Source organism: Notolabrus celidotus, chromosome 13 (assembly GCF_009762535.1).
Source record: "Notolabrus celidotus isolate fNotCel1 chromosome 13, fNotCel1.pri, whole genome shotgun sequence".
Taxonomy (NCBI): Eukaryota; Metazoa; Chordata; class Actinopteri; order Labriformes; family Labridae; genus Notolabrus; species Notolabrus celidotus.
Window position 1 is genome coordinate 17,026,521 of NC_048284.1, and position 23,488 is coordinate 17,050,008.

Consider the following 23,488-nt stretch of genomic DNA (forward strand, 5'->3'; position numbering starts at 1 on the left):
CCCTCATACCTGACCGATCTCCTCAAACGTCACACCCCATCTCGCCGCCTTAGATCATCAGATGCCTACCTCTTGTCCCCTATCACCAAGTCCAAGCACCGCACCTTGGGGGACAGAGCCTTGCCATCGCTGCCCCGGCTCTCTGGAAATCTCTCCCTCCACACATCGGCAACTCTGACTCACTTCAATCGTTCACAAGCCACCTCAAGACCTACCTGTTCAAAAAAGCATACAACACGCCCCACCTCTGTCCTTGTTCTGTTTTATTAACGTGTTTTAGTTTTAACTTTTATTTTATGTAAAGCGACTTTGAGAATCAAGAAAAGCGCTATACAAATCCTATGAATTATCATTATTATTATTAGCATTTACCCTCCCTGTATTCATTAAGTACATTTGTTTGAGACAAATGCATGAATCTTCTTAGTTTAATTCTTTAAGGACTTAAAAAGAAGATGTTTATCCAAAAGTCACAACTGAAGGATGCAATAGTTGAGTATAAAATAGTTCCTGCCACTGACAAAATTGGCAAATAGCCAAACATAGCTTAGGATATTGAGGTTGATAATCAGACGTTAAGGGCGTAAGCCACCCCAGATCACCACACCTGGACACACCCCTGTTAATGTGAGGATTTTACATAGACTGTATTATACTGGACGTAGTATCCGTGACATCACCTGTCTGTTCCTGAGCACTGTTTTGAAGCAAACCGGCGGAGGCAGCCATATTGGAAATGCGGAACTCAACCAGGCAGAGTGTGATGTAAAGAGGTGGAGTTTGAGCCTCCTTGCCAACATCTAAGTGTTCCCGTCCGGGAGTCAAATCTAATTTTAATATCTTCTGAACCGTCACGTTAGAAAAAAATTCACCCCTGTACAGTGTGTGCCAATAGAGAGATTAGCTACATAGAGCCAAGCTGTTTTTGAACCAGGCTGTAAACATGTTTATTAATGCTGCAAAGATCATCTTTTTTGAATTGGTGTCTATGTGGTTTCTGGTGTTTCTGCAGCCAGCCTCAAGAGGATTCTTGATGAATTGCAGTTTATAACACTTGCGTTCCGCTTCATAATTTGAGACCGGAGGTTGCCGCTTGATTAAAACTAATGAAGAAAAATCCCCAGGTTCAATTTACAGTATTTTGAAGCTCCACTGAGGAACTTGTGGGCAGAGCATTACATCTCTCTGCAGATTGTGTCCTTACATATGTCAGTGTTTTGATTCACAAAAAAAATTGAATCCTTCTTTCTTTAAAACAGTAAGATCACTCATTGATCATATTTGCTGTGAAAATGTGAAAAAACGTCAGTTTCTTCAGGGTGCTCATCTGACATCTACCCCTCAACAGAGGTTCCAGGCACTAAAAATAACTACATAGAAATAATGATTATTTTTAATGATGAGCTTTTATTGATCATTAAGTGACATCAACATTAATTTCAGTCTGTTTTATCATCAGCCAAAAACTCCACATAGGAGCTTTAAGTGTTTGTCACATTCTGTCTAAAAGTCCTATAATCGAAGACCTTATTAACTCATGTGCTGCACTTAAAAATTCTGCTCTTAAGTCGAGCGCCATCAATCACTTTATGCATAGACAACGTTCTCCTATCAGAGCAAAACATTGTAGGCAACACACACAAACCTGGACGCATATACATGCATATAAAAACAACCCACCATGTGGAGACCGACATCCTCCATCCCCTCCTCCGACATAAACGGGGTCAATCCTTCACACACTCAACCACCAATGAAAGAGGATCCCCCGAAATCAGCACTTAGCTGTAGCCTGGAGCAACCAGTGACTTCATGTCTGCAGCAGCCAGACTCATTTACTCACGTTTAACCCACCGCAACTCAGTAAGCACCCAACTCTCAACCCCCACCTCACAGCATGTTCCTATCTATCTGTTGAATATTTACACCATCCCACCATCTCACCATCTCACTCCAAACACTCACAGAGATTTGCTGAGCAGCACCAGAGCTGTTAGGAGAGTTTGGGTGTTATCGGTGTCAGATAAGAGAGGTCAGAGCCGGGCGACTCCAGAGACACAGCTGAGAGGTCAGCGTATTCTAGTCTGCTCTGACCGGTTGTTGCTGTGATAAGGGTGGATGGATTTATGGACAACAATCTGACAAACATTGGAGACAGAGAGGGTGCGTGGGCGGGTGTGAGACTTTGACATCAGGCGAACTACTAGCCATAAACCTTCAGAAGAAATTCAAAATGTGAATGAAAATCCAAGCTTCTACAAGAGCAGCAGAGTTCAGTTCACATAAACTCATATCAACTACAGTCCTAGAAGGGGACATAAAATCATTCCTATATCATCACACTGAAACGTCAGAAATCACTGCCCTTGTGATCTGGATCTGGGTGTGTGTGCTTATGAAATGGGCGTGGATGAGAGGCTCCACACCATGGTGCTGATTGATCAAATCCTGATGCTGTAGGCGTCTGTATAGTGTGTGTGTGTGTGTGTGTGTGTGTGTGTGTGTGTGTGTGTGTGTGTGTGTGAGTGTGTGTTGGGGGTAATAAATTACAGTCTCAACAGGTGAGGATTAGACTCGGGGTGTGACAAGAGAAAAAGGAAAACCCTGCTGATCCCTCATCCACTCGGACAAACAGTCAAAATAAAGTTAAGAAATTCAAAGAAGTTTAGTAGCTTTTTAAGTTTTTGTTTGACTCTCCTACATTAATATTCCAAAATGTAATAACAACACTCTGCCCCTTTATTAAAGCATTTAAATTAATTTACTGTTAGTATAAAAGTAGTTAAAAGTTATAAAACATTACAGCAACACACTATATTTGTGCTAAAGGTACTATAATACAGCCTAAGTTCACTTAAAAAGCTGAACCATTTCAATGCAGCCTTTTTTTATCTACTCGTAGAGAGAGCGAACAGCCTCATCATCCCATCATAAAAACACAGCTTCTTTTTTTCATTAAGTAAAACACAACCATTTCAGATAAACAGTAGTTCTCCAACACAGCTAAAATCATTCACAGGACGCTCCAAATGAATGTGATCAATAAGTGAACATCGCCCTCTGGTGGTCAGAAAACGCAGCCTGAAGTAAAGATGTGTTAGGACTCACCACAGGTGTAGATGACACTCAGGTACTTCCTGGTGCCAGAGTAACACGGGTCCCCAAACTCTCTGGTGGAGGCTCGAACCAGGCAGCTTTTCTTCCCCTGGCATCGGGCGGTCAGGATCTGCAGAGCCTCAGAGGACTGGCAGTCTGACAGAGATAGAGAGAGAGAGAGGGTGGGGGAGAATTAGACATCCAAGCTGATGTGGAACAACAATTTACATTATAACAGGTTTACAGTTTTTCTTGATCGTTTACCCACATTTTCTGAAAGCATGCCTCATACTTTCAGAACTCTACACACAAATCAAAAGACACACAATGGGCAAAACCCCTCCTGCAAAATGAAATTTTACATTCAAAACAATGTTATTTCTTCTCAAAATGGTATTTTGTTTTCAAATGACACACACAAACCACTGACTTAGGCCTTTTTTATGTTCAGTGTTACACTTACTACAGACGGTACATACATAAGTGTGTTGTAAAATATTTTAGAATATTGTTTTTATACTCAAAACACAAATACACAGTTACAAATATATTTTATTTTTCCCAAAAAAACAGTGTACACAATGTACATCCCAACCAACACAAAGTTGCACATACAGTGCAGTCTACATGCAAAACAATCGAAGAATGTACTGTATACAGTTACAGTAAAAAAAAAAGCTATGCTGCATCCTCTCTTCTGTTTCGGTCTGGCTACAGCACCTCATCCACATAACAAGCAATGTTTTCCCTGGCCAAGCAGCGGGGGAAATAAAGCTCTGATTGATAAATGTAAAACTGTGTGACAGGTGTTTGCCCATGTGATGAGTCAGTGTGCATAGTAGGGCAATTAACTTTAGATTTTGAATGACAGTGTCTTCCTGTGAAAACAAGAGATTTTCTTCATGAAAATGTGCCAAATGCAGAGAATTGTGTGTAGTGTTTTGAAAAAAGTGTATTTTAGAACTGCAATTTGAGGGTAAAGTACCTGTATTTGTGTGTAAACAATTGAGAAAAACTGTAATACTTTTAGAGAGAATGGTTCCTGTTTTCAGCCTTCTTGTATGACATTTTATTTTATGATCCACAGAAACACAAACTACACAAAAGCAACTGCTTAATGTAATGTAATATATAAAACTATAATTTTTTTTCATGATGGACTTGAAAAGGACAGTGCAATTTCATCCTAATTAAAGAAGATTAAAGGAGTACATCTGGCAATTAATCAATTAGATCACTTAATCAATTAATAAAATATTGGCAAAGCATTTCAATTTGATGATGATCTTTAGCCAAAATTTCACAGAATACATTGAATACATATTATTTATTTATTTATTGTTATTGTAGTCTAGTAAAGAGCCTAGGAGTTAATTTCGGCGCCTCCTATTCAGCGCCTGCAGCTTGTTCAAAATGCTGCTGCTTGCCTCCTGACTGGCAGGAAAAAGAGGGAGCACATCACACCTGCGCTGCGTGCTCTCCACTGGCTCCCAGTCCGTCACAGGATTGATTTTAAGATTGCGCTTTTGACGTACAAGGCCCTAAATGGATTGGCACCATCCTACTTGGCTGATCTTCTCCATGTTCATAACCCAGCTCGAGCACTGAGGTCAACAAACCAGCTGCTCCTGGATGTGCCTAAAAGTCGCCTTAAAACCCGGGGCGACCGAGCCTTAAGATCGGCCCCCATTGTTGAATTTTTTAAATCTTTGTTGAAGACACATCTCTTCTCTTTGGCCTTCTCCTCGTGAAGAGGGCAGTAATATCCTGATATGTTGTGTTGTTTATTGTTGTCTTCATGTACTTTTTACCAACACTGGTTGTTTTTAAATGTGCTATATAAATAAAGTTGACTTGACTTGACTTTTACACTGAATAAAAAGAAAAAACATAACATTTTAAAAGTAAAGTCTTGAGAAATATCTTCACATTTTTTTAATTATCTGCCACTGACCAAACTTTGAGCAAGCAATTCAATAAAATAATTAATTATGATCTAAAAATGAACATATTTGTTAGTGAAAGCCCTTCAGACAAGACGCTTGGTTACACTAAATTGAAATCAATATGTAGGGAAAAGTTCTGTCACTAATATACAGGTCAGCGAAGCATGCAGAATATAAAAATGTCCTGAGGTATAAATAACATGAAAGAACTGAAAACATTTAAAGGCCACAGTGTCCAAGTGAATTGAATCCATTTGAATCTGTCTAGCCAGTTTGGTGCAAGCTTGAAGGAAATGTCACAATAAATCCTCCTCACTTGTCAATTAACTCAAACTAACTAATCCATTCTGTTACCACATCTCTTTCTCAGAGGGAAAACCTTCTGATGACAAACTCTCATCCAAGTACCTCAGAAGCAAAGTCTAGAAAACTGTGTACTCCTGTCTAAAGTGGGTATCCACAGTGAGTGAATATACCTACTACCTTTCTGAAAAGTGTTTAACTGACAGGTAGTAGTTCAGGTACAAAGGACAACATGAGTCAACGTCAACTTTGCGCCAGAGATGAACACCCATGTACACACAAACAGGAGGACAGCGCAGAGGGACAGATCACACTCTTCCTCCCATGAAGGATTTCTCAGAAACCTCACTGGGGCCTCACATTGTTGAAAAGATACCTGATCCAACCTGTGTGTGTGACTGTGTTTGTGTACGGTGACCACACAGAGTAATGGACGTGGCTGTTTTGCATCATTTTCTGCACCTCTCATCCTGTGTACAATAAGGACATATTTCACTCCTTCCCTTTTCCTGCCCTCATTTCCTTCTTGTCCCACCTTTACCCAAATTCCTCTCTGAGGGATTAATAAAGCATTTATGATTCTGATTTTTACATGACTGTGCTTCAGTTCATAATTCATAGATTTATGTTTCCAGAGTGAGGAAAGGATAAAGTCACTCCTGAGCACATATTTTTGCTCCTGTTCTTTTGTTGATTTGAATTTTGAGAACTTTGAACCTTGGTCTTAATGAAACCACCCTGTCTTTTTGTGTACAGTGTTGATAACCCCTTAACCACAGATTTCCACACCATCAATGACCAAACCACCAACAAAAAACCTTGGTGTCAAAGCAAGGTACGAATGCTTGACAAAAAGTCCAGTGAATGATATTAATTGGTTGATTGATGTGTCTTCGCATTCTCTAAGGGGGATTTGTTTTGCTCCAACAGAAGATCGGGTGTCTTATTGGATAAAAACCCCCAAAAAGCTGTGCCCGCTCTTCTCACCAGAACGATGTGATGAAGTCTCAACACTGCCAAGAAGAGGAAGGAAAGCCACCCAAAAGGAAAGAATATGGAAAATCACCAGCCTTATAGGTCAGATGTTACCAACTGAGTGACTTGGGCCCAATTTTTTATTGATTTACTCTTTTGTGAACATTGTAAAACATTGTGAAGAACAATGAAGAATATGGAAAATGTTCATATGGTGAAACAAATCAGTCTTTATAGGTCTCCATTATTTCAAACTCAGGCAGCTGACCTTTATACTGTGTTTTATTGGTAATAAATGACGTTTTTCACTGTACCAAAGTAGTGTGATTTGAATTTACTTAACTACACTGTGTGGAAATTGTTGACATATTAGGGTTTAGTAAGTGTACTTTAAATAACTACAATTATGTAATTCAGTTAAGTTGGAACTACAAAGTGTAGTTTAGTTGGTCTTACTAAACACAGTTAAGTAACTAAGGTCCAACTGTTAAGTTACAGTTACATAAGTGAGTTAAGTCAGTATAATGAACCATCTTTATATTGGTATTAATCAACACTGTTAATTAAGGCAAAATAAACTGCATTTTGTTCAATTTATGTTGGTCAGTTAAGTTAGCTGAACATTGACCTATTAATTAAATCCAAGTTAACCAGATTGTGTTGAAATTGCCTAATACAGTCATGTTGGTCATACATAACACAGTTACTGCCATCTTAATACTATTAGTTAATTAAATCTAACGTAACTCAGTTTAGTGGAAATTGTTGACATTACTGTGTTAAGTAAATCCAAAAGAATATTTTTAGAGTATGTATGCTTGACAAAAAGTCCAGTAAGTAATATTAATTGGTTGATTGATGTGTCTTCACATTCTTTAAGGAGGATTTTTTGGATAAAACCCCCGAGCTAACCCAGCACCAGGGGAATACTGGCAGAGTAACATCATGCTAACACAGCTAACACCGGACACAAACGCCACATTGGAAGGATTTCACCTGCTGTGGGTGGACAGGATACAGGAGAGTGGGACTGCACTAACTGGGGAAGAAGGCCAGCTCAGTCCTGGACCCTGTGGAGGTTGTGGCTGACAGGAGAATTATGGCCAAGCTGTCGTTTTTGATGGACATTTTTTTTTCTATATATATTCTTGTTGAAATTCTTGTACTGTACACCTTCTTGTTTGCTGCTGTAACTCCATGACTTTCCCCGTTGTGGGATGAATAAAGGAGTATCTTATCTTATCTTATCTTATCTTAAGGCCAAGCTATTGGTTCCCAACAGAAAACTCTTATATGCACACTACAGAGATAATAGTAATATTAATAACCAATATTTGATTTTAGGTGAAGGTTTTATGAGCATACCGCATCAAGTGAGGACATTGAGATATGCTGTATGGGTGACACCGTTGTTCATTAATGCGTATAAAATATGTAAAGAATATAATATGTACTAAATATAATATGTAATGTATATAATATGTAATGAATGTAATATGTAAAGAATATAATATGCAATAAATATATATGTAATGAATATAATATGTACTGAATATAATATGTAATTAATATAATATGTAATGTATATAATATGCAATAAATATATATGTAATGAATATAATATGTAATTAATATAATATGTAATGAATATAATATGTAATAAATATATATGTAATTAATATATATGTAATGGATGTGTATAAATCTTATGTGCTTTGGCAACAACATGTCTTCGTTCATGCCAATAAAGCAAATTGAATTGAATTGAATTGATAACACTTCTTCATATGTCTAATATTAAATAGGGGGACAATGATGATCACAGTTAAAGATTTACTGTTTCTTTAGATATGTACCAGTCGCTCAATGCAACAGCTTGTATTTTGGGTTTCTGGAGATATACTGACTTGTTTCACTGAGTTTTGGTTGTTGGTCATTGTTAAATAGTTAGGGCCTTTAAAACCAACAACAACAGTTTCATAGCATTTACAGTTATACGTATTACATTTGAATATAAACAATTATACAGCTAACACTGTGTTGGACAGAGTGTGTTTTGTCACAGACCACCACTTGTGATGTCACAGTGAGGAGTTCCAGACAAGAAGTCAGTAAACCAACCTCCAGGTTAGAAACACTTCACTTCAGTAAAACTCATTATCAAGACAGAAGCAATTCACTGCCAACGTCAATCGAGTCGAACTTGGAAAAACAACAGACGCAAAGATGTTTCGCATATGTTGTGGAGAGGTAAGTTTTCTAGATGCAGCCTAATACACATCACCTGTAGTTTCTCAAACTTCACATTTTTTTTCACTGAAATGTAGAAACTTCATTTGAAGGTTAAATCCTCTCATTAGAAACATTAGATTCACACCAGATTTTGTTTTTTACAGAGGTCAGTGCAAGTTGTCAGTGTGGCCATGGAGGACAGCATGCCCATCGAAAGCTCTCCGAGGAGGTAAGGAAATCGATAAGTGATATTTTGGTTAATGGTGAAGTTTTAGTCAAAGTTACAAATGAAGTTGAATTTTCACACCTTTAGCATTATCATGCTTGTGTCAGGAAACCCAAAGCTTTGTTGTGGCTCTACTTCTCCTGTTAGTTATTACTTTATTGCCACCTAAGTTATCTATCTCTCCAGGATTTCCCACACATTGACAATACCTTGTGGGACACATTTTCAGCCGCCCAAGTATTTACCGACCTTTTTTTTTTACAAATTCCTTTTTTTGTACATATCCATACAAGATCCCCATTTGTAATCAAGAAATTAGACAATCTCTACACCCCTCCTGTTTATGATATAGCTGCTACATCTCATGTGAAATATGAATCTTCTCATACCACTGTTTTAAACGTAATGTGCAGCTGGAATAATTTGTACAATCTTAGTTTCTGAAAACTGCAAAAAGCTGCATCATTAACAAGCCTTGAAAACATGCTGATCACCTGTTGTGACAACCTAATATTGAGTCAAACATTTCTAAATGCAATTTCTGTTACTAAGTCTCTAAATAAAACACATAATCGATGGGTCCTGTCAAAATATCAGATATCTAAAGGCGAGAGTAAACAGCAGATGGCAGGGTGGGACAAGCCAGTGTGTGTATATAGAGGGGGAATGGATAAGGGGATGGATCAAGGGGAAGTGAACAAATTAAAGAGCAAATAAAATCATTAGTAGATGACACAATATAACAAAGATAGCCACAGGTATCGTGTGATTCTGTGGGAAACAGTGCACTTTTATACATTTGAATACAAGGTGTTACAAATTGTTGGCATTAAAATTAAACTTCTTTACTGTAATAAATTACCACCAAAATGCACTGAATGTAGTTGGTGTTGCCTGTTTTCATTCAAAGGTGAAAGTACTCTAGACTTAACATTTAGTGATCCCTGAAAAGGATCCTTCAAAATGATTTCCAATTTCCAACAACCCTAAAAATATTTCTTTATTTTCCCTCCAGTGGCAAGTCCATTGAATCCCCAGCTGTCACTCCCAAAAAGGAGAAAAAGACACCATGGTGGTGCAAGCTTTTTGGTCTCATGCCGGTAAGTTCGTCGAAACAAGTCAAAGCTCATGGTTGAACAAAGTGTTTTTAAAGAAATTACATTTCAATTAAATTTTTCATGTTGGAATAGGCAATTCTAATTATCACTTTTTGTTTACAGGTTCAGCAAAAGAAAGAACAAAAGTAAGTGTTGTCCTTCAGATTACATTTCTATTTTCCTCTTCATGTGTTCAAGTAGATCAAGTGACTTTTGGGAATTTGTATCACAGAGGAAGCTCACAGACTAAGCTCACAATATTAAAACCGTGTCTTTTTATCACCAGGGTTGACAATGACCAAACCACCAACACCAAGAACAAAAAGAAAAAGCTTAAGATGCCTTTGTGGTTCAGTAAGGTATGTATGCTTGACACTCAGTGCAGCTTTCAATGTAGATTTCAACACAACATAAACTGAAGATTACTTGATTAATCACTAAGTTTGTGAAACATTCAACTCAACTATTTTCTTTGCTCAAACAGAGAAGATGTCAGGTCTCACCAGCGCAAGAGGAAACTACCTCAAAGAAGCCGCGCCAGTACACTCTGATCCAGAAGGAAGATTTCTTAGTGCCCAAAGAGGGGGTAAAGACAAAGCCAGAGGAGGACAAAAAAGTCAACCAAGTCCCCAAAGAGACTGCTTCCACAAAAATCCCTGGAAAGCACCGTAGACATGAACAGTTCAAGAACCTTGGGTGAGTAGAACAGTCCAGACAAAGATCACAGAGACAATGTCATAAAATTGTGGATCAAAGTCAAATGGATCCATGTCTCATTGAAGTCCAAATGATACTGACGTGTTTTACTTATTCTATTTTTGTATGCCAGGTTCCCAAATCCAGCACAGAACTGCTATATGAATGCCTGCTTGCAAAGTCTATTTACTATGGAGGACTTTGTAAACTCCATCAACAGTCAGGAGCAGGTCTGGAGGTCGATCCCAGAGGCGCGAGTCCTGAGGTAAGCCATACAGTACATACAACCAAACAGTTTTCCTCAAGTTGTACACTTAAATCTTTCTTAAAATTATAAACTCAAAGACAATGCCTCTGATCCTTTTTCCTCCTTCTCTCCCAGATCATTTATGGAAGTAAAAAAATCCTACTTCTCCCAGGACAAACGCCTGAAGGTCAAACTACTCACCGCCTTCAAGACAGCAGTGTCTGTCGAAGCTCCAGAGTTCACAGACTTCAGACAAAAAGTACGAAAACTGTTTCATGCTTTTTTCTTTGTTTCAACAATTTCTGGTGGTTTCAGCTCAATGTACAAACTCCTCTGTTTGACTGTGTCTGCAGGATGCACATGAGTTTCTCACATCCGTGTTGGAGCAAGTACGCAGTTTCGCCCCAAAGCTGCGCATGACAGCAACAAGTATGGGTAAAACCTACAAGTGCCCAGTGGAAAGCAACACAACTTTTAAAATGGAGAACACCAGGAGATGCAATGGGTATGTTTACATGGACATGTCAATGATATACTTTTATGACTTGGTTGGGTAGGATCTCTTAGAGGCTCAGTTCACCCCACAAATAGGAATTCAGTTTATTGTTTAGTAGCTTTGATTGACTCATTAATAGTTTTCCTCCAGAGTAAGTCTTGGTTTAACCTCTGCAGCTGTTTCATAAATGTGCTTTCCTATCCTATGTGTTTCCAGATGTGGAGCAGAATCAAAAAGAGAGGAAGTATTTACCAACCTGTCCCTCGACATGGTTCCTGGACATGGGACGGTGGAGGAGATGCTCATTAACTACCTTAAGGTATCACGCATGTTACCTCATCCATTCTTATTAGGCAGATACAGTTAATCCAACACCTCCTGATTGAATCACAGCTTGTTTCAATGTGTGACTGTCATTCTTTAACTCCAGGGAAAGTGAAAGCATGTTTTTATTTGGTTGTGTTTGTACAGGAGACAAATTTGGAATACCGATGTCAATGCGGTTCAATCTCGTCAGGCCAACGGTCTTCATTCACCACCCTGCCAAGGTGAGTGGCATCAAAACCATCTCAGATAACCTAACCCCTGAATGTTTTGCTAAGTGATGATACTCTTAATAGTGTTTGATCACCTTGTACTGACTTTTTTCACTATTTTTGGTCTTTCTACAGCGTGCTGGTCCTGCATCTGAAACGCTTCAGTTTTACACCGACATACAGGCTTATAAAGCTCTGTGATCCTGTTCACCTCAACAGAGATCTGGTGGTTTCTGAACCTTCCCAGGGTGGTTGCTGCTACAGTCTGGTCAGCATGATCAACCATATGGGAACCACAGCAGAAAGTGGTAAGATAATATAAGCCGAGACATTGACAACACACTCAAAATTCAATTCCTAGTTGCCTCTCTCCAGACTTTAATTTACACAGAATCACTGTTATCAGTTAGCGTACATCCTTTCCACTGAGTCTCAAGACAGAGGTAGTAACAATGTTTTTTCATCTACTAGGACACTACATTTGTGACGGGATAGACCCAGATGTAAAACCAGAGGACCCGACAGATCGTTGGTTCACCTATGATGACGCATGGGTCACCAAAACAAGCGGTGCCTCTGTATGCAACAATCGAAAAAAAAGTGCATATGTCCTGTTCTACAAAAAACTGGTACGAATGAAATGCTTTCCATGTATTTTTTTCACATAAAACTTGTTACAATTGAGAGAATGATGAAGAAATAATCTAACACTTGATATATTGTGTGGGTTTACTCTCAGAACTAGAAAGTCAAGTCAAGTCAAGTCAAGTCAAGTCAATAAATAAATCTTGACTAGAAAGCGGGTGCGCATGAGTCCACATGATCAACCACACAGCTCTAAAGATTTACTTTGCATGAGCCCGGACGAATAAGATGGCCAACTATGTCCAATACAGGATTCCATGCCCACCAAGTCCAGTGGATGAATCCCAGACTTAGTGAAAGACGAATAAAGACAAAGTCCAGCAGGGGAAAGAGGAACAGCAGCATGCCGCTTCCTGGAGCAGCAGCCCATATGAGGATGGGCTTCCCAATCTTAGGACATGAGTTTTGCACATCGATGTTGGAGCAAGTAAGAAGTTTTGCCCCAAAGCTGCACATGATGGCAACAAGTATGGGTAAAACCTACAAGTGTCCTGTGGAAAGCAACACAACTTTTAAAATGGAGACCACCAGGACATGCAAAAGGTATGTCTACATGGACATGTCAATGACGGGATAGACCCAGATGTAAAACCAGAGGACCCGACAGATCGCTGGTTCACCTATGATGACGCATGGGTCACCAAAACAAGCGGTGCCTCTGTGTGCAACAATCGAAAAAAAAGTGCATATGTCCTGTTCTACAAAGAACTGGTATGAATGAAATGCTTTCCATGTATTTTTTTCACATAAAACTTGTTCCAATTGAGAGAATGATGAAGAAATAATCTAACACGTGATATATTGTGTGGGTTTACTCTCAGAACTAGAAAGTCAAGTCAAGTCAATAAATAAAGCTTGACTAGAAAGGGGGTGCGCATGAGTCCACATGATCAACCACATAGCTCTAAAGATTTACTCTGCATGAACCCGGACGAATAAGATGGCCAACTATGTCCAATACAGGATTCCATGCCCACCAAGTCCAGTGGATGAATCCCAGACTTAGTGAAAGACGGATAAAGACAAAGTCCAGCAGGGGAAAGAGGAACAGCAGCATGCCGCTTCCTGGAGCAGCAGCCCATATGAGGGTGGGCTTCCCAATCTTAGGACATGAGTTAGGCACATTGGTGTTGGAGCAAGTACGCAGTTTCGCCCCAAAGCTGCGCATGACGGCAACAAGTATGGGTAAAACCTACAAGTGACCAGTGGAAAGCAACACAACTTTTAAAATGGAGAACACCAGGAGATGCAATGGGTATGTTCACATGGACATGTCAATGATATACTTTTATGACTTGGTTGGGTAGGATCTCTTAGAGGCTCAGTTCACCCCACAAATAGGAATTCAGTTTGTTGTTTAGTAGCTTTGATTGACTCATTAATAGTTTTCCTCCACAGTAAGTCTTGGTTTAACCTCTGCAGCTGTTTCATAAATGTGCTTTCCTATCCTATGTGTTTCCAGATGTGGAGCAGAATCAAAAAGAGAGGAAGTATTTACCAACCTGTCCCTCGACTTGGTTCCTGGACATGGGACGGTGGAGGAGATGCTCATTAACTACCTTAAGGTATCACGCATGTTACCTCATCCATTCTTATTAGGCAGATACAGTTAATCCAACACCTCCTGATTGAATCACAGCTTGTTTCAATGTGTGACTGTCATTCTTTAACTCCAGGGAAAAGTGAAAGCATGTTTTTATTTGGTTGTGTTTGTACAGGAGACAAATGTAGTAACAATGTTTTTTCATCTACTAGGACACTACATTTGTGACGGGATAGACCCAGATGTAAAACCAGAGGACCCGACAGATTGCTGGTTCACCTATGACGACGCATGGGTCACCAAAACAAGCGGTGCCTCTGTGTGCAACAATAGAAAAAAAAGTGCATATGTCCTGTTCTACAAAAAACTGGTACAAATGTCAAGTCAAGTCAAGTCAAGTCAAGTCAAGTCAAGTCAAGTCAAGTCAATAAATAAAGCTTGACTAAGAAGGGAGGTGCATGAGTCCACATGATCAACCACACAGCTTTAAAGATTTACTCTGCATGAACCCAGACGAATAAGATGGCCAACTATGTCCAATACAGGATACCATGCCCACCAAGTCCAGTGGATGAATCCCAGAGTTAGTGAAAGACGGATAAAGACAAAGTCCAGCAGGGAAAAGAGGAACAGCAGCATGCCGCTTCCAGGAGCAGCAGCCCATATGAGGATGGGCTTCACAATCTAGAAAATTAACTCATATTGAGGAAACTGAATAAATTAAACAAACAAAGTTACTGTGTATTTTGTGAATACTATCTTATGTACAAGTTTAAATGCAGGAATATAATTTCAGGATCTACAAACTCCATCGTGCAAAGATAGTAAAATGTATGCATACAGGTGTGTAACAAACAAAATTTAGACATGATGAACCAATCATCTCAGTCCAACAGACAGCAAGAGACAGAAAGAGTTTGAATGGTTAAAAAATGTTCCTGTATATTGTGTGACTGTTTGATGGTTGTGCTGTGTGGCCAAGCTATATAGTGTGTTTGGAAATCAGAGTATTGAACTGTGTCTTTCTGTATAAGCTCAATAAAATGGTCCATATCTTTACAACCTGCTCATTTAACCAACAGTACTCCAACATCACTGATAGAGCTGTTGAGTGTTTAAAAATCACAAGCGTCAGAACATCATTGGTCCAAAAGAAAAGTGTTTTATCAAGACAATAAGCAGTAAAGGGTTAATAGCAAGCAAAAATGTGCCGCAGATAATTTGCAAAAAAATCACTTCAGTGACTCTGGAAACCTCAGGTATGAGGAGCACTTATAAAGTGTAAATGACCTCCTGTGTTATTGTGGGAATGTGAATAGGCCGAAGTTCCCCCACACGGCCCATCACACCCCTAAAAACAAGGAGATGGCTCTTTGAAAGTGGACACCATGCTTCTATCACCGTCTGTCCTGGTGGGCCCCAAAGACAGAGAGATCAGAAAGGTAAGAGGAGGTAACAGGCTGGTTAAGGTTTGGCTGACACGTCAACAGGCCACTACAAATTATGGGCTCAGGTCAAAGGACAAAGTCCAAGTCAGGAAGTTAAAAGGGAGTAATCTAGTTGTCATGCACATTGGGGATTCATTTAATGGTCAATATTTAGTAGTGATTTTTAATTGAATTACAAAAACCAGAATCAAGAACACGTTACATCTTGGCAATGGTTGTTTGCAGTGAAACCAGATCTTGTGCAAAATGTGAATCTAAATGGATGTCTATCCATTTGGTCACAGTTTGAAGGGGCAACTGGACACTCCCCAGCCAACACATTGGAATTCCCAACCAGCATGTCGATGCGAGGCCTGTGGGAACCAGCAGTGAGTGTAACTGGATAACAAGTTAGACATTTTAATGGTTTGACAATTCCTGTCTCTTAAAACACAACATATCTAGAGCCAACTACATTTCCTGTTTGGTTTTCACAACTGAAGAAGCCTTAGTCCAGTTACCTTGAACCTAGCCTTGAAATAAACTCGTTTCTCAACTCATTCTTCAAACGGTTTGTCTCAGAAAATGGAATGCAGCTTTTATTTTGGTAACCCCTCACCCTGAAGAAACGCATCTCATCTGGTCTGTCACGTCTGATACATGCCAACATCAGTACCATCTTAAAGTAATACAATATCAACCACTGAAAAAAGGTCTTACATGAATACGGTCTATATGCTTAAGATACTAAAGAAGGGATTTTTTGTTGAGTGAGGCCTTTTTACTATAATGATGCAAATAAGACGGCTTCATGCCGACAATAAAAGGGGGTAAAAAACAAACTAATAAAGCACTGTATAAACAGGATATCATCAGTTGAATCATCCTTCGGCTGTGACTATGAATAATGATAAAATATATAAAAAGTTTTTAAGTTAAAACTGATCAAAGCCAAAGAGATGCATTCAAATTTCTTAGCAAATTTTGACAAACAATGTAAATGCCAATATTTGGTGAACCACTCAAGGAAGAAAGAATATTAATATTTGATCAGTTTTATTTTACTTTAGAAAATATTTATTTATCAAATGTAAAAATAGTTATGCTGGAATTTTATCCTGCAATATTAATAACGAACTGATCAATCTTTGCTGCTTGAAATGAGAGGCAACCATGCAACAACCCCTCGTTCTCAAACATGAAGCTAATTCAGAAGTGCAAAGCACTGCAGTCTCTTGAGTGTCCACTTGGGACTGGTCCCAAACAAGCGTGCCGGATACGGCCCTGGTGGTGAGGCTTTCAGCAGTGTGACTGCCCCCTGGTGGCTGGCTGCAGTATAGGTCCAAAAATCTGTCTCCCCCATTCATTTGAATGGGGGAGCAGTCAAACTTTAAAAAATAAATACACGTCGTACGAATGTTTTTCACATCCATATGCTGTGGTTATATGTAGTTATTGTTTGACTGTTTTGTGTCCAAGGCCTCTTTTTTCTGAAAAGTTTCTTTTTCGTTAGTTATTAGATGTTAAAAAACGGGGTTTTACTTCCGGGTTTCCTTTGATTCACAGCCGCCGTAGAACGAAACTTCAAAGGACACACAGCGTCTTGTGACGTCACGCTGTAGGGCGGAGCTTATTACAAAGGCTTCACAGGCTCTGGCTGCACAATGGCGGCGCCCAGGAGAGGGATTTTTTGGCTTCAGAGCTGTACAACGGGAAGAGGCGGAGCAACACTGTCCATTTTTATTTACAGTCTATGGTCTCAAAGGCCAAGGATGCCCCATCCATTTGGGCCAGGATGGCCATTTTTACAGCAGAAATAAACCTGTTTACAGCCTGGTTCAGACACACGTTTGATCTTTGTAGCTTATTTCTTTATTTCTACACACTGTACAGGGGGCGATTTTTTTGTAATTTATCCATGTAACCAGGCATAATTAGTTGCATGGCTCACTTCACCAACAGGTGGGTTTTTGAGGATTTGCCAGGAGGCTAAGGCCCCACCTCAACTGCACCTCTTCGACTGTTTCTTGGCCTTAAGATAGGTTGAGTCAGCATTCTGAAACATGGCAATCATTGGGAATCAAAATGTCTCGTAGGTCCCTCTGAGCTGCTGTAGGCATCCTCCTGCAGTGGACGTTCTGGACTCAAGCTGATACGGACGTGCTGGACTTCAGCGGCAACAGCTTCTACTACTCGTCTCATCACTATCACCGCTCCCTCTCTCTCATACTCTCCTCTATCCCTCTTTCAAGACCCAACTCGGTCGAGGCATAATGGCTGTCTAACATGAGTCTGGTTCTGCCTGAGGTTTCTGCCTGTTAAAAGGAAGTTTTTCCTCGCCACTATAACAAGCTAAATACTGCGATGTGCAATGCTCATAATGGATGAAGGTGGGGTCAGACTGAGTCTTACCCCGTCTTGAAGTTGGGTCTCTGTTCATAATTTGACATAGAGTGGTCTAGACCTCCTATGTTTGTAAAAGCGTCTTGAGATAATGTTTGTTGTGATTTGGCGCTATACAATTTAAAGATTGATTAATTGAAAATGCTTCTTCAAAAACCAACAGTCGATGTCAGGGAGACTATGTCCATGTTCTTACAGTCTTTGGATGCAACTACCCATTACAGATCAAAACAAAAAACAACATTCATACCAGTCTAGAGAGGCTTTAATATTTGTGCAATTATCTTTTCATATACCACAACGGGAAAAGTCACTCTGTTCATAGTATGTGTGAGAATATGTACCATTGTCAGTGTCCATGATGTCCATGATGCTGTAGCACTGATATCCCCTCTCCCCTCCCTTGTCCTTTTTCATCCCCAGAGGGCTTGTTTGAGCTTCTGTGCCCCACTGAAAACTTTCCTCTGTGACGAGATGTGGAAGCCCACTGACAGACAGACAGACTATTAGCCGCAGCTTTGATTCCATGACTGGGTGATTAGCTGAGGGGCCCATGAGACAGGTGGGGTCAGGGGGGCCTTCGGAGACTGATGGAGACTTCTAGAGACAAGATGATGGAGACACTCCAGTAATTCTCTCACACACACACGCGCGCAAACACACACGCACGTGCACACACGCACGCGCGCGCACACACACACGCACGCACGCACGCACGCACGCACACACACTTGTATTTCTGTGCAGTTTAAATGAATTTCTCAGGGTCTGATCGTCTCTTGCTCACATAAGTGACTTTTATAGACAAGGAGTACTCTATCTTTTTGTCTTGCACACAAACACAGCAGAATAAGCATGAATAACCCCTGACACATTTTGCCTTTGCTATCAACCACCTCTGAGCCTGCATGTGCACCCACTCCACCCACTGACAAGGACAGGTAGATGCTTCAGAAGAGAAGGAAGGTCAACAGTCCGTGTCACAGGAACCAATGGAAAAGGAGGGGCGTCCTTAACAAGTATACATTTATTTTCACTCTTGATTGATGGGAGATTTAAGTCCTAAATGGGACACCACAAACCAGAAAACATGAAGGTGTAACTTTTACTAGTCTTAGCAACAGCTTCTTAAAGTGACAGACACCCTATAAAAAAAGTGCACATCAATGTTAAGAAACCTCTCAGTCCTGCATATGAAATGTGTGTTGATACACTGCCCTGTACCAGCAGCATCATGTTGTTGCTCTGCTCTGTTTGTCACATCAGTCATCGGTCATAAATCTAACTTTCTGTTTGTTTGAAACGAGTATCAGTTTCAGATTGTCTTCACCTCTATTTCTAGAGAACTACTATAACATGATGCAACAAATTCCCAGAAGAAAGTTGACACATGATATTGTTGAGTAGTAGCTCTTGCTTGTTGTGGTGTGTGTGTCGAAAATGATGTGTCACAGAGCCCTTATTTTGAGTGCTGTGTAAGGTGAGTGTTCACTGGTTAAGATATACAATGGTAGACTGTTAAATCAAATTAAGCAAATAACACAAGTAGGCACAGATTCAGAAAACACACACACACACACACACACACACACACACAGGCAGATACAATACATCCCTGACAAGCTTTCCCAGAACAATCCTCCAGGTATTCCACCCACGTACACCTTTCCCAGAATTCTGAAGACAATGCGTTGACAAACATGTGAAAAGCTCCTCTTCAACTGTGACTCACCAGTGCTGAGTATCATTTCATAGGGAGGCTTAAGTCATTGTTGCAGGATTAAAACTCTTTGTGTATATGGGAAAAGTGACTCTCAGGGGAATGAACCTGCACACGCCAAGTGCTTTCTGTGACATAAATAAATGTGAGAAAGCTGTCAAGTAAAATACAAAAATCCCTCCTCCACTGGTAAGCACGTGAACAAAAATCCCCGGCTTTGTTTGTAAGTTGATAGCTGATTACTTCTTGGGTTGGATGCACTTAGTAACAAAACAGTTGCATGACTAACAACATTCTATCATTGGTCACCATTTACTTTCAAGCCTTGCATAAAACCCGCTATCTGTTATTTTAGAGAAGTCCTCAGAAAGACTTCAGTCATTGAAATTCATCAGTCGTTGTAAAGCTGCACTAGTTTCTCTTTAGGAGCAGGTTTTATCGCCCAGAAATATACATTTTATCTAATCTGCAAAGTTCAAAACATCCTGCTGCTAATCTGCTCCCTGTGCATCAAAGTCTCAGCAAAACGCAGATAGAGTTCCAGTGGCTTCCAAAAGCCAAGTGTTAAATTCGAACCGCAGCTGTGCGTGCCCAGCTTTTAAAAGCTACCCAGATCATATGAGACATCAACCAGCCTGTACTTATAGTTTGAACCATCCTACTTTGGGCTGAGTTTGAAGCACACACTCAAAAGTGAAAGCACATAGTCCCTAAAAAAGGAAAAAAAGCAGGCTGCAGACCCTGCATGCCAAGCATGGGGGGCTATTTAGATGTCAAGAGGTGTGTGTGATGGTAATGGGGCAGATGAGAGAGGAGGGCTGAAGCAGGCCCCCTTTGCTTTGAGGATTCTCCATTGCCGCCGAGACCTGTCCAATTCCACCACTCCAACCCCACCCCAAAATCAAGGAGAAGAGATCAAAGAGGTCTTACTTTTGAGCATGCATGCCTGTCTATGCACTTGTTGTCTCACTTGTTGGCTTTGGATTCACGGGACATAACAAAGTTGCTCTCCATGGTGGTAGATGAATCTGATCAAATTACAGGTCAGACGACACCATCAGGCAAGATGGGATCTTCAACAATTTGTATTTTTTCTAAAATAGTATATGACATTAAGTTCTGAAAAAAATGCTTTAGGTTAGCATGTGTCGAGAGTTGCAGGTTCTTATCAGGACAAAATTACTTCATAATAAAATAAAAGCAAAGCTTCATGTCTTTGCAAAGCCCAAATTTTGTGCATCTACCATAAAACTGGAAATATGGTATCTTTTTCCCACAACATTTTGGCTCTACTTTATAGGCTTAAAAAAAATCTCCAGAAGTTTTATATGTCACCGGTGCATGTCAAGCCTCGGGTTCGCAGGATGCGTGGCATTAAGTTACGGCTGCGCCGCGCACTGCACAGCGGATACGTTCCCATTCTAGTCAATGCTCTAGCATCCATTGTGCGTGCTGCAGCGTGTCTCAGCTCTGTCTCGGGAGCGTGCCCCCCGTGCCACTCTGCCAGAGATACCCTTCAAGTCTATTTTTGACGGAGCCCAGCACACGTTAATATGCACAGAAAAGAACGACCTGGACAGGAAGTCAAGCACGAGGATCACATGCAACATCCGCCAATCTCAAAATAAAACATCAAATACGGAATACTGTCCAAATGAGCAGAAATTCAACCACAGAAAGGCTCTGTGACCTGTTGTTTGTATGTGGTTCTCTCTATGCAGGACCCAGCTGATCCTGCCTGCTCTGAGCTGCACTACGCTCCCAACACACGCCGTGGACCAGGGCACGAGCCCTCGGACGGAGTAAACATGCTGCGCAGCCGTAACGCGGTGCACACGCATCCTGTGGACTCCCCAGGTCAGTGTCCATGACGTCAGTTGGGTTGGTTTCACTTCATACATTAAGAGGAGATGGACGCACATCATCCATATCTACATGCATTTAATGTTTTTTTAGGTGGGGAAAGATCTAGCTTCATTTTGCAGGTGTTAGGTGGAGAGTTGCAAACTTAGCTGTAGGAAACATGAATTATAAACAGAGTAAAAGTAATTCCCTGCCAATGCAAAGTGCATGATTTCCTAAATGGCATCACATCTTTTTCCCCTGGGCAGGTGCAGCCAGCTGTCAGACCTCAGGCAGCACCTGGCAGAGGTTGCCAAGACCGTGCGGTTTAGGAGATTACTTTAACCTCCCTCTTTGGCACATTGATAGAAAACATAAAATCACAATAGCTACAAAAAAAACTTGCACGTAACGCTATTACCAAGCCTGAGATTAATCAAACATGGGAGGCACACTGTCACACATACACACAGGTGTGTGGAAGCCCACCACCTTTAACAAGAAGGCAAATCAGAGAGGGAAAGCATTTAACCATAATGAACAGTGTGTGTCCTCAGCTGTCACTCAAGACACCCTCACTTCCTGCTCCTGGTGACACGGGAGCCACATGAAAGACAGAGCTAACAGGGGGAAATCCCACTAGGCCATCGCTAGACTTTGTGGAACAGCCTGAGGAGGTGTTTGTGGGTGGTTTAAGTGTGTAAATGCATTTGTGTGTTTCCGTGCGTGTGTGTTTGTGTGTGTGTGTGTGAAAGAGACCTAAAATGATGGTGTATAATAGACGAACAGGAACAACAAGGTGTTTGTGTACAGTTGAAGTACATGCACATAAAGTCAACATGTGATTTGACAGTAAACACCACTGCTCTTCTATGCTAATCTGGCTTTTGTGCAGCTGTAACAGTAGAATCTGTTTTTAATGAATGCTGGGAGAACTCAGCTACTGTATTTAATCCTTAGTGTGAAACCAGATATCAGACCAGCCCGGTCTCACACAGTACACCTTACCTGTCGCACATTCCAGGTACACCTGCGATGGAAAGAACAGGCTTCAAAGTAGCTCTACCTGAGAGCTCATATCGAGCACAATGACACACACAGACACATACTCTGTCAAACAATGCCTTTCTTTTTATGTGTCTCTAATTACCCGATGACTGACGCCTGTGTCAGGCTTTCGACCTCATCCTGTCATAAGGATCATACAAACACTATGTATTCCATTAATCTCAATTTTTGCAAACTTATGGTTGCTCAAGCTACCAAATTGCAAATCTCAGCATTAAATACTGACTATATATGAAGGAAGGAGATAAAAGCTAGTGTGAAATAAATTAGCTGCCATGTAAAGAGACCATGGCCACCACAGTCACAGTGTTTGTACTAAGTCTCATTACAGATCCAAGCTTAGAGTCATTAACATTCCCCTAAACATCGTTGAGGGTACATCTGGATACCCCATGCACTCACACATGCACACACACATACTTGGAGGAAACTTAATACGGTCCCTTTTCTCAGGCCAAAGTCTTTGCTTCGGATGACAGACACCTGATCTACATTCCACCCCAATTCCCGAAGCAATGTGTGTGTGTGCATGTTTGTGTATGTCACTCTGGTTATATATAACCGTACACGCCTTCCTAACCGGATGAAGAAACACCAAGTGGTGAGATGTAATATTCAAGTTTAATTATCAATCAGTTATCACACTGAGAAGCTGCAGAGGAAGTATACAATTGTCCAAACCACACAGCAGTGTCTGGAGGCAATGTCACTCAAGATATTTCTGGAAGCAAAAACAACCAATAATTATGAACCTGGCAGGATTTGTAGTTCTGTTTGTGGTTCAGAGGTGTCAGAGTGCTGACATGTAAAACAGTACAATAAAATCTACTCAACCTGCTGGATGCAAAATGACTACTGGAAGGCTCTGAGCAGACAAATCTGGGCAAAGAGAAAAATAGAAAATCCCAGAGTGACCTGTGGTTCCACTCTCCCTAATCATTGATATGTAAAAGAACATTAGCAGAACAAGGAGTATGTTTAACATCATGC

The 23,488-nt window shown here is 40.5% G+C and overlaps 2 protein-coding genes across 4 annotated transcripts in view; one reads left to right on the forward strand and one right to left on the reverse strand.

Annotated features, from left to right (window-relative positions):
- LOC117823825 (protein eva-1 homolog C) overlaps positions 1 to 23,488 on the reverse strand; it is a 114,574-nt gene that overhangs the window by 56,139 nt on the left and 34,947 nt on the right. Inside the window, exon 5 of the mRNA XM_034699067.1 lies at positions 3,109 to 3,252. Coding sequence (XP_034554958.1) covers positions 3,109 to 3,252 — 144 coding nt within the window. The remainder of the gene's footprint in view (positions 1 to 3,108; positions 3,253 to 23,488) is intronic.
- On the forward strand, positions 8,401 to 14,775 carry LOC117823827 (ubiquitin carboxyl-terminal hydrolase 37-like). 3 transcript variants are annotated; one of them, XM_034699070.1, is made up of 17 exons: positions 8,402 to 8,570; positions 8,717 to 8,781; positions 9,794 to 9,878; positions 9,999 to 10,021; positions 10,162 to 10,234; positions 10,360 to 10,571; positions 10,705 to 10,836; positions 10,954 to 11,077; positions 11,172 to 11,323; positions 11,531 to 11,633; positions 11,786 to 11,862; positions 11,986 to 12,158; positions 12,322 to 12,351; positions 13,079 to 13,206; positions 13,317 to 13,750; positions 13,958 to 14,060; positions 14,251 to 14,775. In XM_034699070.1, the coding sequence occupies exons 1-15, from the start codon at positions 8,547 to 8,549 to the stop codon at positions 13,320 to 13,322; spliced, it is 1,407 nt and encodes a 468-aa protein (XP_034554961.1). In that variant the 5' UTR covers positions 8,402 to 8,546; the 3' UTR covers positions 13,323 to 13,750; positions 13,958 to 14,060; positions 14,251 to 14,775. The 3 variants fall into 3 exon arrangements, with proteins under 3 accessions (XP_034554962.1, XP_034554961.1, XP_034554960.1); XM_034699069.1 differs by having other exon boundaries at positions 8,404 to 8,570; positions 12,322 to 12,479; positions 12,590 to 13,206; XM_034699071.1 differs by lacking the exons at positions 11,786 to 11,862; positions 11,986 to 12,158; positions 13,317 to 13,750; positions 13,958 to 14,060; positions 14,251 to 14,775 and having other exon boundaries at positions 8,401 to 8,570; positions 13,079 to 13,167.

What these genes read in the sequence shown, in the direction of transcription:
- LOC117823827 (XM_034699070.1), top strand. Translation starts at nt 8,547, where the DNA reads ATGTTTCGCATATGTTGTGGAGAG. An exon ending in CCAGAGGCGCGAGTCCTGAG is followed by an intron (nt 10,837 to 10,953) that starts GTAAGCCATACA and finishes CTTCTCTCCCAG; the next exon opens with ATCATTTATGGAAGTAAAAA. An exon ending in GGGAACCACAGCAGAAAGTG is followed by an intron (nt 12,159 to 12,321) that starts GTAAGATAATAT and finishes TTCATCTACTAG; the next exon opens with GACACTACATTTGTGACGGG.